The sequence below is a fragment of the Phaethon aethereus genome (genome assembly GCF_964289735.1).
Source record: "Phaethon aethereus genome assembly, chromosome: 8".
NCBI classification, from domain to species: Eukaryota; Metazoa; Chordata; class Aves; order Phaethontiformes; family Phaethontidae; genus Phaethon; species Phaethon aethereus.
In genome coordinates, this window is record NC_138584.1 from 29,036,624 (window position 1) to 29,051,215 (window position 14,592).

At 42.5% G+C, this 14,592-nt stretch overlaps 1 protein-coding gene across 1 annotated transcript in view; it reads right to left on the reverse strand.

The window, feature by feature from the left end:
- The window catches only part of LRP8 (LDL receptor related protein 8), a gene marked incomplete at its 3' end in the record, with an annotated part of 193,161 nt that overhangs the window by 71,838 nt on the left and 106,731 nt on the right, over window positions 1-14,592 (reverse strand). The window contains exon 3 of the mRNA XM_082002685.1: window positions 5,406-5,528. Within this exon, the coding sequence (XP_081858811.1) occupies window positions 5,406-5,528 (123 nt within the window). The remainder of the gene's footprint in view (window positions 1-5,405; window positions 5,529-14,592) is intronic.

Sequence of the window (14,592 nt, forward strand, 5' to 3'; positions counted from 1 at the left end):
TATTTCCAGGACTGCTGCTTATTAAACCAGCCCTATTAAATCATTCCCTATTACATACAATATGAATTCAGGTCTCCTCTTCCCTTTTTCTTCCTCATAACACCCCACTATACCTTTCTGTATAATAATTTCTGCTCTTAACTAGGAGAATGTCACATATCTGATAAAGAAATAAGCTGTCTGCATTCCTTGGTCTCATTATATATACAATGGCCTTCAGCAAGAGTTTGCCAGCTCGGATTTTCACTTGCTCTATCTCTTTAATTTGTGTTCCCTTCAGTGCTGTTACTGTTTGTTAGCATGCTTTTATTATTCTCTAGAGATTTTTTGGTTAAAATCACTGGTTAAATAATGAAAATACTTCAGAGGGAAATTTAAAATTTCTTTCTTGTAAAAAAAGCAGAACGATTCAGTACCTGCGCTGGAGCAGCGTTAGGTGGGTAACATTCATTTTGCTGGAGGTGCCTGTTAGCTCAGTAAGAAAAATTACTTCCCTTCGCCCTCTCTCAGCTGCAAGAAACCAGATAGGAAAATCATAAGGAATGCAAAGCCTGTGCATATCAGCAGCAACTGCATCACAGCTCTAGGGTGATCACCGAGCCACACTGGGTTGCCTTAGTGAGAGCAATGAAAAGTAAGTCCAGGACTCTGGCCATGGTGGGCTCGCCAATGGCAGAGTATGTGTAGGCTACCAAAGATCTCCTTGCAGCTGGCAGCGGCATGCTGCTGTATAACCTTGCAGCAAACAATTATAAGGTCCCCAGCATTCGATCCTACTGGGAGGTCAAAAATATTTTCTGTACCCCAAAGCAGCTGCTGGTGAGGTACATGAGAATCGCAGGCGTCAGGCTGACAGAGGCACTAACTCTACTCCCACTACTTCCAGATATTCTGCTATCTTTTTAAACGATTTGTGGGGAGCTCCTTGCATACTAACAAGCTGGCACGGCAAAGATGAAATCCATTATTATTTCAGAGCACCTTCCAATGACAGTTTTGCACCCACTATAGGGTCTCCCTCACAGCAGGCACAGAGATGCAGCAACGGCTGATGTCAAACAGGAGAACAAGCCTACTTCGCCCGTGACTATTATCTTGGCATGTATCCTGCAAAGCCAAAGTAGTTCATTTGCTTTACGCACAAGCGGCCAACCTTTCCTGAACAGAGGTCTAGTTCAGGCAATTGCTGAATCTAAAAAGGCTGTGTCGAGGAAGATAAAGCTGGGAGTTGGCATGCCCAAGTACTAACTCTTCCCCTTCCCCACCAGGAGCACCGCTGCAGCACAGCTAAGTGGTGTTTCTTTGTTCCCTCTCACCCACCATCCCATTTCTTTTAATTTATTAAGTATGTTTCTCAAAATAATTTTCTGCTCTTCAATATTAAATTCCTCCTCCCTCTCCCAGCCTCAATCGACGCAACTTCTTAAATTGTGAATTTGGTCCCTTTTGCCCCTTGCAGATAGCACTAATTTTCGTGGTTTTGTTTCTCTTGATTTAGCAGCTTATTCTGCTTCCACACGGGGGGGGGGGGGGGGGGGGGCCGGGGGTGGACCAACAAAACCAAAACACATCTCCCGCCTAAACTGACAGTATTTCTAATGATGACTTCAGAGAGAACAGATCTAGCCCACAAGATACCCCAGAATACATCAGTTTATAGAAAAGGAAGACACACTTCTTTGAAAACTTAATATAAATTAAATGAGACAAAATAAATTCAGCAGCCAGATAATAGCACTGAAAAACTGACAGATTGCAGAACACTGAAGTTTAGTAGCAACACTGATGTGTTACATGAATAATTCACTTGGACAAACCTATGGATGAGAGAGCATGTCTAGGTTAAGGATCTGGCTCAAAGAAAAATGAGGAAATAAGCAGTTTCTTACTCATTATGAGACATTTCAAACCAAAGTCTGGACAATCACAATCGTCTTCTCCAAAATCAGTTCATGCTAGAAATTAATCAACCTTCAATTAGGACCAAAACCCACGACAAGAAGTCCTACACATCTCAGCAGCTGAGAATTCCACGGGCCTCAAAAGATATCCTTACACCTGGCCACATTCAGTGGCTTGAAGAAAAAACTTCGAATTGCATGGATAGCAGAAAAGGCCCTAGACATCACAGGTCCAACAGAAGTCAGGCTTCCTGTGATGCCATCTTACCTATCCGACATAAGACAGGTCATGCTCTCCTGAAAATCTGGGGATGGGTAACATCCCTAGAGAGGTTATTGTTAGGTACAAAGCTAGGCAACTTCAGTTATCTGGGAAACTGAAAAAGCAAAGTACTGTTTTGGTTTTGGAGAGGTGTACCTAAAAAACCACATTAAAGAACCCCAAAAAACACCACAGCCACAAACTGTTATCCTTAACTGAACATTAGAGATGGGGACACAACATCCCTAACTACCAATCAGAGAGCACAAAATGTATTAAAAAAAGCACCACAAAAGCATTCAGAAAATAAAAAGCCATTTAGCAGGCAGCTAGGTGCTCAGAGAAACTGCCCTGCTTTGATCACATTCTAAGCTGGAAATACTCCTAAAATGCAATAGTCAGCACTATCAATGTGCTTAACCTCCCTAGCTCGAATGGGCTGTGGACAATGTCCCAGTGTTGCATTAATCGAGGAATAAACCCTGGATCCTGGCAGAGGTGCTGGCAATTACGTGGCCTGTCTGAAAGCAATTGATTTTATTAAGCAGTTTGATCTTGCCAGAGGCGAGAAATCGCGATTTCCCGACCTGCCCCTTCCCAAGGGAAACTGCAGTGCAGGCTCCTCCAAAGGGCTGTGCTGCATTTCTGAACAAGAAAATGAGACAGTCATAAGGGGCTGCAGTCATTCCTCAGCCACAGGGAGAAAGTTCAGCCTTGTTTTCATCAGGGAGAAAGAAAGCAGGACTGGAGGGAGGGACCATACAGGAATGTCCAGCTATAAGTTTTGCCTCTCACTACATTTTCTGTTTTTCATTCCAGCCTTGCCTTGCCCCTAACTGGCATTTACACACACACAGAGGTAGGCCTTTTACGTTAAGGGTACAAATTAAAAACAAAGCCTAACACTTCCAGTTTCTTGTCTACCAGGTTTATAACTCACTGCTGTCGTGACCAGTAGGAAGACCTGCAAACATATGTGAATCAACCCCGTGACCAGCACCGCGCTTACGCATTCCCAGAATGATTCTGTTTCAGAGCAGAGCAGATCAGCCTTTGAGATGACACACACTTGGATGACAAGGATACAAATCATCTGGGAAGAATGTCCTTACTGTGCAAATTAAAGCCTATAGCTATCAACAGTCATAAGATTAAAACTACTTGATCTTCATCTGATTAAGTGTGAACTTCAGATCTGAATAATCCTATAAAACAAGTAAAGTTCCAAAATTCGAGTTGCAGACATTTTTAAGATTCAAAGGCAAGCTTTTAACTGGTATAGACAGAAACACTGGCTTCTATTGCGAGCTAGCCACAAGACAAACATAGGCTTGTATCAAGTATGCTGTGAACATCAACATACAAGTTCATGCATCCAACACACAAAAATTGACCTATTTTTGCTAAAGCTCATAACAAAACCTAAGTACCATATGCTGAGGCAGAGCATGGTAAATCTGCCCAAGAAAGCTATAAACAAATAAAATATGGCATAGTTATATGCTATAGTCTTTCACCTGGTTTCAATGCCCTTGTATTTAAAAAACAAATTAAGAATCGGTCCATACAGGTACTGCTAGTTTCACAAGAAATTCCCAATTCACCCATTAAGCATATACTACGGAATGGGAACAAACTTCTCCCTGCGTTGAGGTGACACTGGCCCACTCCTACTAGCACCAGGGAGACATTTGACATTTCAAGGGCCATCTCTTTTTTTTTTTTTTTTTTTTAACAGAGCCACCACCACAGAAATGCAGACTTCAGTCTCTTAAATGATTTCAAGCAGAAAAAAAAATCACTTTCCTCTCAGGACAGCAGTCCTGTACTGTAACAATCAGAGCCTTCAGTCAAGTCTCTTTTGCTATACTTAAGTTTTAAGGCTGATTTCCCCAGAGGATGAAATAAGTAGGGGAAAAATGGAAGGTTAAATGGCTAGAAAAGGAATGGAAGATGATTAAGAGAAATTGTCAGGGATCTTAGCGCTGCATAGCCTACACACAGTCCATGCTATGGTCTCTAACAAGAGATTTACAGACAGAAACTGCAGGGAATAGAGCTGCTTATTTATTCAGCCCCCCTCCAGATAATCAGGTAGTGGAAGCAGCATTAATAAGATAACTTTTGACTAAGGGTGAAAGACTACATGTTAATGTAGTTACTGAAGTAATTTTTTCTGTAGCCTGTACATGGTTGCAAAAATGATTCCATTCATTTTATGCAAGAGAAGTGCATTCATCTTCCTTAACTAGGGAGAAAGTAGGACTGGTATTAGGCTTAAAAATGGAAGTATGGTTAATTCCAAAGTCCTCTATGTGCCCCATTCTGAAGAAATCCAATAAAATACTTCCTCCAACACTGCTTCTGACTCTTGGGAATATATTTGTGAAGTACATGACTGGAAATTCAATACAATGGCTTGTACCAGTTTCTTGGTCAAGAACAAATCTGCAGATGTAAGTAAGCACACAAATAGAAGTCTACATACTAGTTAGTGGTTTCATTAAAATATATGTGGGATTCCCTTCAACTCAACATTGGACAACCCTTCACAGTTCTAGAACAAAGGAGTGCAAATTGATGTCCTCAGAGTCAAAATTCTTGTTCTTTTGAATGCGCTACATGAAAATCAAGCACGTCACTTTACTGACTGAATCAATGGGTTTTTGAAAGGTGTTCCCTTCAGTTAACATCTGTCATACTTACTTGCAGCTTTAGTTATTTTACATTGCTCATCCTCCACTTGGTACCTTTTTCTTAATTTCTTCTCAAAGGCAAAAAAAAAAAAAATGAGCAATGCTCTAACATTGTACAGTTCCTCTGTAATGACAAGAGCCGTCTGCAGTGATGATAAATCCCAATATGCTACCATGCAAAACACTGCAAATCTGCGTTTCCAAAGCCCTGATCCCAGGTGAGCACAAATCTTCATGCACCACTGCTGATCATGAGCCCTACAACCAGATAAACTGCAACAGAGCTAAAGATATTTTCAATTCTGTTACAGACAGAAATACACATTAGATAGTACTGCCTGTATCACAGTCTGGAAAACTGGTACATTTGAAAATTTGGAAACCATCTGATTTGAATGGCCTGAAGCTTTTGTGTCTTTAATTTCTGTTCTAGCAGAAGCAAAAGTTGACAGATCATCCTGCAAGTGCTAGGAACACCACCTCCAGTTTCTCCATGCTTTCATAAGACAACATGTCTGAGAAACACCACTTTTCTGTGCTACTCACTGCATGCTGCTTCTGATTCATCTGACCCATCAGGACATTCTTCTTCACCATCACATTTCCACCTGGCTGGGATGCAGTGGCCGTTGTCACAAGTGAAATCAGACTCAGCACAAGTTTTCTTTGCTGCAAGGAAGAAAAAAAAAAAAAGTACTTGGCATGAATACAAGCAGTTCAAAAGACCTTCACTGCATCCAGTCCCACTAAGTACAATACTGATTGCCCTGTATTGAAAGGATTCATTTCACATTCAACATTGCTTCTTCATGACAGAGTCAAACAGGTATCAAAGATGGATGTTTCTTCTCGCTAGAACTCTTATCCCTCCATTATTTAACATGATTCTCTCTTTTATGTCCTTTTCCAGACATCCAAAAACCAGGTATGCTCTTTTTCAAACAAATTTTCTAAGGCTTTTACTATAAAAAGCTGCTGCCTACATGGAGCTAAACGTGTGCTGCATGATTTACAGACAGGTAAGACAAACAAGTCTCACCTTTAAGTACTATAATCTAAGCAATAATATTTTTATCTGTGCAATCTATTCATGGCTTTTTAGTACATCTATCACCATAGTAGATGATCATAAAGCACTCCTCTAAACACTAATAATCTTTTCATTAAATGTCAACCACTCCGCACAATTTACTTTGCTTGCATTAATGTAGGGCTCGAAAGAGATGCAAGACGCGAACTCAGGCAATCAATTGGTCTATTCCTACGTGCCGGTGGCACAGCACAACCAGTGCCCTGTAATACAAATCAGCATCTTTCCACTGTAGCAGAAAGTAATCTACAGATATCTGGCCCCTTCAGTCCTTGGCCTCAGCGCCAATGCGATCACCAGTCACTCACTGCTTTTGCAGTGGTGACTTTAGTGGCTTTTCTACTAGGAATTGGACTACTAGCAATGGCTCAGGCTCAGTGTTACCAGCCTTGAAGTGCAAGACTCCATGGCTAACCGGTACCTACCTTTGTTAGGGATCAGTTTACATAGGAAGTGGTGGCAAGGGAAGATTTGTTTCTCCCCTCTGCAAAGCTGCTCACAACCTAATAGGATCACAGGAAAATTCAGATAGTAAAGGACATCAAGAGGTCATCAAGTCCAACCTCCTGCTCAAGACAGGGTCAGCTCTGAGGTCACACCAGGTTACTCTGGGTTTTATCCAGTCTGGTCTTAAAAAAAACCCTCAAGATGGAGACAGTGCAACCTCCCTGGGCAATCTGTTCCACGGCTTAGCTGCCCTCACAGTGAGGTTTGAGCTTGATAGCTATTTTCCCCTGATATGTCATGTGCACACATCATTGCTACATTAACATTTCTTCCAGCAAACATTTTCAAAGCATTAAATACAACAAATAAGCTTCCAGGTTGGTGGTTCCCCCCCTTCTTTTTTTTCTTACACAAGCTGCTGTCAGGGAGGGAGCTATATTAAATATAGGTCATATGCCCACGCAGGAAACAAGGAGCATTATTGTGTGAGGTGCTGGAGAGAACTACATGGAAGAAATCAAGTACTCATGTTTTAACACACAAAACATGCAGCTTCCCTGAACAGGCATCCAGCAGGAAAACACTGCAAAGCATCACTAATCTGTACTAAAGCTCTGCAATCTCTCAGGATGCACTTTACAAAGAGAACATATATTTACAACCCTTCTGTTGCTAAATGAGCCAGATTAGGGGAGGGGGGGTGGGGGGGTGGGAAGAGGACAATTTTCTCTTCAGTCATTCAGAACCAGATATTATGAAATAATACAGGGGGAAAAAACCCAACCCCATATAGACCAAGAGTTTTACAAGAGACCAGTCATACTAAGAATCCCATCTGATCTTCCAAAGACACGGCACCTACATTATCAGAGGGAACAGACCTTCTCCTGAACATGTTCAGTTAGAAAAACCAAAACTCGTGACACTGATTACCGAGTGTCACTTCTGATTTATTTAATGTAAGTTTGATTTAATTAATCTGATGTATTTAATGGTCAGAAACTGCAACCAGCTACAGATGGAATATGCATGCATAAGCAAAGTTGGAGCACTCCCCTTGCTCGCTGTGAAGCTGACTGGGTAACGTGTTGGTTATCTGCTGTTAGGGGAAGGTTATGGCATCTACAAATGAAACAATCACACCTTCACGCAGAAAACAGAGACTAGTATAATACCATAGGCATAAGAAACTTAATTTTTAAAATGTATTTAGTTTTATGCTAGGTCTCTCAATGTCCTTATGCCTTGCTTTCCATAGGAAAACTATCCTTTAACTTATTTTCTAGAGATCCAGACACAACTACTTTTCTGCCCCAAAATAAACCTCTCCTTTTTCCATCACTCTGACACTCTGATCGCTGTTATTTCCGGGACATGTGGACACAAGCACGAGCATGGGGGTCAGCCACAGAAAGGAGCGTAACAGGCATTTCCTTCAACATGGCCAGCCTGCTCACAGCAGATGGTGGCACCGATTGCTTTGTTCCCCTGACGCTGCTCTTCGGCAGCACAATTAATAGATTGCCAGGATTCACAAAAGGGGGAGAAAAGCATTACTGACAGTCCCAGGGCATCATTTGGAAGGCCTTAATGCGCTCCCCGAGTGCAGCTCCTCTAAGTTGGGCACACCCGTCTGTCAGCAGTGACCTAACTGAAAAGTGTCATCCCCGTCAACACGCCCACCCAAAGGTCCAACAGCCCCATGCCAGATAAATCAGCAGGATACAAATGCATTTGGTGCTTTGAATCTAAACTGTCTAATCTCCTAAAGGGGCAGGATTAAGGGAGGGTGAGCTCAAACCTTTCTATATTATTATATTTACTTGTACTGTTTGTGGTGGGGTTTTTTTTACTGTTTCTATTTTTTATTATTTATATTTTAGATAGTACATTTTATTTGTTATTATTTTTTACTACTATGACACTCCAACACATCAGGTCACAGCTCTGCAGACTGTCTTAATTCCAATAAACTCTGCTTTGTGTTGCAAACAGCAACCCAGATTATTCAAACTGCGAGAATACTGAAGGACCGTCTAATTTCTTACCTCTAATGCAAAACTGGAATCCTTTTATTTCCAACCAGATTCACCTTCTGGCACTCAATTGTCATGTTACTGGGATCACAACACAGCCAGGGAGAAGTTAATTAAGATATTAGCACTCTGTGTTTTTTTCCAAGTCCAATAACCTTTTCTGTTAAAGTCCCATGTTATACACCTTTCTTCTATCAATTCTCTATTAAAAATTCACTGAGGCTCACACCATAAATTGTCAGTGGTGCATTAAAGCGTAAAATAAATAAATACATCCCTTTTAGGCAACGGGGACGACACAGGTTCATTTTACGGTTTCACCTGGCTCAGAAATAGCCCAGCGAAATTAATTGTTCCCCTGAGATCCATTTCCTTTGCCGTAAGCAGCCCAGGCAGCTCTACTCACATGCCTCTTCAAAATGAACATAAACAAACAGGAGTAAGTAGTCACAGCATCCCTGTGCCTCTGCTCCTCAGGGGGCAAACCGATCCCTGGAACAAGAAAAAGAGAAGGCTACTGAAGCGTACACAGAGCCTTTCATCTTCTCCCTTGCTCGGATGCAGAGAGACACCAAAGAGACTGCCTTTCTTTTGACTCGTGCTTGATTTGCCTTTGGTACCTGCCTTTCCTTTCTCACATCTGCGGCTGGACACCTATGTCAGAATCACCAGGGTGGAAGTCGGTGCCTGCGCGACCGTGGGGCTCAGCCCCCACGGGCCACGAGCCCTGGCTTGGGCAGCTTTCCAAAGGAAGGCTCAGTCAAAGGCAGTCATTCCTGCCTCCCTTCTCCCAGGAAGAAAGGCAAGGGGGGGAAAAGAAGGTTTCAACTTTATCCAGCCATGACAGAAAAACATCCTAACACACTGAATTCTAAACTGAACTGCATCAAACCAACATGGTCCCTCATTTTGTAAACGTCCTTTTCCTTTCCATTACTCACATCTCTTACTCTGAACTGCAAGTAAGATTTCAGGGTTCACCCCTGCAGCAAATTAAAAGCAGGGGACCCAGGGAGACTGGTTTAGAATATAAGCATTTATAGAGGGAATTCATAAAAAAGGAATCACTGGGGCTATGTATAATTAAACTGGAGGAAATAAATATATAATGAAAGGAACAAATCCTGTACTGGCTAGGAGCAGGGACTGGATGATCTAAATGTGACTTCTAACTTCCAAAAATACCTCTCTCAAAGGTCAAATCCCTGACCCTAAAGCCAGACAGGTATCTGAATCTAACTGAAAGGTTCAGGATTGATTCTTTCTTCTTCTTTCTAATAAATCCCAGCATCCTCTCACTGCCCTCACAAGCCCCCAGTCACTTCATTTAACCACACTTAACTTTTGCCTCAGTTCTAGAGGCTTTATGGAGCACGAACATCTTTACAGTTACTCTTCGTAAGATACCAGCCACTCTGTGATTCAATTTTCAAATCATGCCTCTTGTTTATTCCTATTTTGCACATCTGTAATACTAAGCAATACACCACTCTGCAATAGTTTCATTTTCTGCTACTCCTAATTTTCCCAAACGAACACAGCTGAGAAGCAAAGTGGACATATTTGCTCTCTTATCATCAAGAGTTCTGTGACCAAAGCTGTAGTTATTCAACAGCAGCAGTGATGTAAAAGCACATACAAAAGCGCATTTTCTGATTACAACTTGCCTGTAAAGAACAGTTAAAACAAAGTTTTTGGTTGTGTCTGTCCATGTGGTGTCATCCCCCCCTCAAGAGAATGAACCCCTATGTAGTAATGACAGACTCTAAACACAGGATTTTTGGATTAAGGGTTTTGTTCAAACTCTGGGTTGTGCATCCAGATAGAAAACCAGGCTGGTAACAGCATCCTCGACAGTTAACCCACATGATCCCGCAGACTGTGCTCTCCCCCCACTTCCCCCCCTCAGTAACTGTTGGCCAATTTCCACCAATTCTGAAGGGGGCGGGTGGCAGAGGAGAAACTTCCTACAAGTTTCATGAAATTGGTAGCTAAATAGAGAACAATCAAAATTACGGCTCCGCAGAGGGAGACGAAGGCAGAAAGTGGCCATTGGGCCAGTCTGCGGCATATGCTGCCAGCAGCTGGGGCTGCGCAGATTCTGCATCTCGTACCCAAGGTAAGGTTTATTGCAGAGAGAAGAAAGCAATTAGGGAATAAAAAAACAAATGACCAAAAACCCCAGACACCAAAACCATTGCAAACTGGTTTCATTTGTTCCACTACCCTCATTCCTTTACACAGAACCTGCTCCTATTAACTTCTGAATCAACACCACCAGACTTCCCATCAAACTGTGTATCTGTTCTCATTTGCAGCAATTATTCAGCCTTCTTGCAGAAATTAGTTTCACCCAAGCCACTGTAAAAAGAAAATAAAATAAAAAGGCCATACAATGAAAGTTTTGCTGTGATCGTTCTGCAGCAGTAAAATAGCACAACCCTGTAGGATATGTGAATGGGAAGATGACGGTAGGCCAGAAAGAGAAATTGAAATTCATAAAACAGGGTTCCATTTCATGCTGGGAAACTTCAATGGCAACTTTGATCAGTGGCTTATCAGAGCCGCTGAAAAGACTCCATACGAGAAGAAGAAAAGCAGCATCACACGAGTTCAGGAGCTTAACAGAGACCATCGCCATCACTCAGCCCCGAGAGGTGCCAACGGCAGCTTGAAGTGTAACACAGGACACAAGCTAGCTCTTCCCAGAACAAAATACATCATCATTATGGCTCACACTGCCCTTCTTAAGGACCTCAATTAATCCAGTCTCACAGCGAGCAAAATACACTCCAGCTGAATCATTTGCTTGGCCCAATGAGGTTTTCTGCTTACCAAGAAAGAGGTAGGGGCTCTGCTCATTATTCTTCAGCTCTTGAGAGAGATCTGGGCTATACGAAACTCGGCAGCAAACAGACATCTTCAGTTTATAGCTTCAGTCAACTCTTGATGTCAAACACAGCCACCACGACTTTGCAGATGCTGCTTCCAAAAAAATTTCCAGCAATATAAGAAAGCAAATCTTTTTTTTTTTTTTTCTTTTTTTGAAAGTTACATTCGCTGTGAACTTGATACGTACTCCCAAACCCAGAAAACGCTTGGAGCAGGAGACTGAGCCCTAACCATGTATTTTGTCAGCATCTCTGCCCTTCAAAAGAAAGTCTGTGGTATCAATCCCAAATCCTTTGGCCAGGTTATATACCCAAAGGATATCTTAGTCCTCTTAAGGAGATTTGAAAATCCTAACCTACATCTGACAATACTACAGCCCAAGTACTCTCGATTTCTGCTGTTGACTAATGTGGTATCGATTTTGCAAAGGAGGAAGCGTAACAGGGAATGTAGAACAATCCACCCTGGTGTGGTTTCCTGCAGGTGGGCAAACAGCACTCCATTCCATGCCCAGCTGCCCCTGCTTTAGGCACCCAAACACCGAAAGCACCCGGGTGTTGGGAGCCCAACCCTGCCAGCAGCACCTCTGCCAGGGCTACGGGGTTGGCTGCAGGCAGCCCCTTGCTGCCAAATTCTCAGCACGGGAAATCCCCGGAATGTGTTTTTTTGCAGTTTCAAAGTGGCAACAGGTAAGATCCAAGAGTTGAAACATCAGGAAATCCTAGTAGATGTGGACTGTTGAGTCCTTTTAATTTTCAGACAACTAAGGACACCTTGAAGTAATGAAAGGGAATATTTAACCACTCTCTGAATCTGCCCGCATTTTTTGATGCTGCCACCTCAGCAGGCAATTACATTTATAAAGCAAGATTAATCAGACCACCTCAAACAGCTGGTGCTCAGACACAGACTGTGCTCCCTTTGATACCCCACATGAAACACATTTTAAAGAAACTCTCCCCAAGACCCCCTGAACCAGCCCCAGAAAACAATGCCCAACTGACAGAAGCCTAGTCAGAGGGTTTGGGACTGCTTAAAGCTGCTACTACAGTTAAACATGCAGCTGCCAAGTCTAAACTAGCCCCTCTGATCAATCAAATCAAATCAAATCAATTAAATTAGAAGGAGAAAAAGAGATGTCACCTGTGGTTTTCATCATACCAAAGATATCCAACTTTATGCATTTTAAATGGTAATATGTGTAAGCCCTCTATTTGGAATTTAGATACATTTTCATGTTTAATGTCGAGTATAATGTGAGGAAAATGGCCGCACCTAATTGCAAGCCATGGAAAACACAAAATGCTGAAACAGCATTTTGTTCTCATGTATGAAATTAAAGTGACTTCAACTAACAAATATATGCCTTCATCGCTAATTTACTCATGTAATCAAGGCAAAACTAAACAAAGTTTTTCCCCAACCTGTCCCCAGGTTGCTGCTGTCATGTCAGACTTCAAGAAGGGACTGTACGGTCAGAAGTTGCTCTGTTTTTTTCCAAATACACAAGTTGATCTAACGAATGCAGCATTTGTCCCTACAAACCATGCTTCACCAGTAGGAAAATCCCAGAAAATAATCCAAGGACAAAATGACCACTTGGACTGGCATGCTGCTTCACGGGCATTAGAGGTCTGTAAAAAATACTACTTGGATACTCAATACAGGTTCTGCTTTGGAGTTCGAAGGCTTCAGCAGGGCTCTGGGGCTTTGTTTTGGGGAGCTTCACAGCAGGGAACAGCTCAGGCAGAGTGCTCAAGCACTGCCTCGCTTTGGAGGAACGTGCTCCACACTTCTTCAGGCAAGGCTCCCATCCAGCATCTGCTCCCTCCATTTTTCCTTTAGCATTCTCTGTTTGTTTGGGGTTTTTTGGGTGGTGTTTTTTTTTTTTTTTTTTTTTTTTTTAAAGAGCCACTTGTAACAGTGATCTTTTAAGTTGTACAAAAACAGGCTTTGGGACAATTTTCTCATTGCTATTCTCCAGGAACCCACATCACCTCAGTGTTCAAGTCTCTGGAGTCTAAAAAAAAACAACCAACCCACAAGGAAACCAACCAACCTTCCCCCCATTCTACTTGTAAATTGGAAAATTGTGTCCTTCTGCAGAGGAAAGGGGAGGAATGGACAGATTTTCCTACCAGCATCTTAAATACAGGCCCAGCTTTGCTCGGGCATAGGCCGAGAGCCCTGTCCAGCCTGCAGTCACCTCCGGATGCTGCCAATCAACCCCTCTGCAATGTGGCAAGTTGGCAGGTGCGGAAAGTACCTGCCATTCGGCGTCAAACCACGGCCACCGACAAAACCTCACTGACGCTCACTCTCATACAGCAGCAGCGACAAGGAGGCTGGCAAGCGTGCAGACAGGGTCAGGCTTCAGAAAACGTAATTTTTATTACAGCAAAGATTATGCGAGTACCAAAGGACTAACAGAAAGCTTGCTCCTCTTAAGTAAGAGATCTGAGGACTTGAAATGAGCAAGTCACACATGTCCGCTGTTACAGGTACACAGATAAATGACATGCCAAAAGTCATGCAGCAAATCTGTGGCATAGCCAAGCATCTGACCCACATCTGTCAGCCCCATCTGCTAGTGAGGTATCTTAAGCCCAAGACAAAATTTCCCCTTTACAGAAAAGAGCAACCATTGTTCTGCTGCGGAAGTTGAACATGTTTCCAGAACTCCATATTGCTGCAGTCACGACCTCTTCAAAGGATTTGGTATGCTCTGTGTTACCAGTTTGTTTCTAAATATTTCTTTGACTAAAGCTCATCCACACTGACTTTTGCTGACAGAATTGCCAGCTTTGCCTGTCTGCTTTGGAGTTTGTTTTGCTCTCTTATAAGCAGCAGCAAGACATTGTTGCAAGACACAAGCTCTTGGGAAGGACATTTGCAAATTCCCCAAGAGGCACTTGACATTATTCAGTCTTTCTGTTTCTGGGAATTAAAATACTAGGGGACATATTCTACCCTGGAAACCAATGAAGTCCATGAATAATTATTGGCGTCAGTGGTCTCTGTGCAAAACTGGACTCGGATGTTTTTATGACACCCTATGACGTCTGTTTTCAATATAGGTTTTATAACCCTCAGCCTAAGTCAGAGTTATGTGCCTCACGGAGGCACGTATAAATACTGCTGTTTGACAGGGACATCACAGAGATATGAAAATGTTCCTGGACAGAAATGTGAAAACAGTGAAAAACTCCCCAGACTTGGAAACTTAGGACTGACCACATGCATTGGACTCTTCAGCCAGGCTGATCCT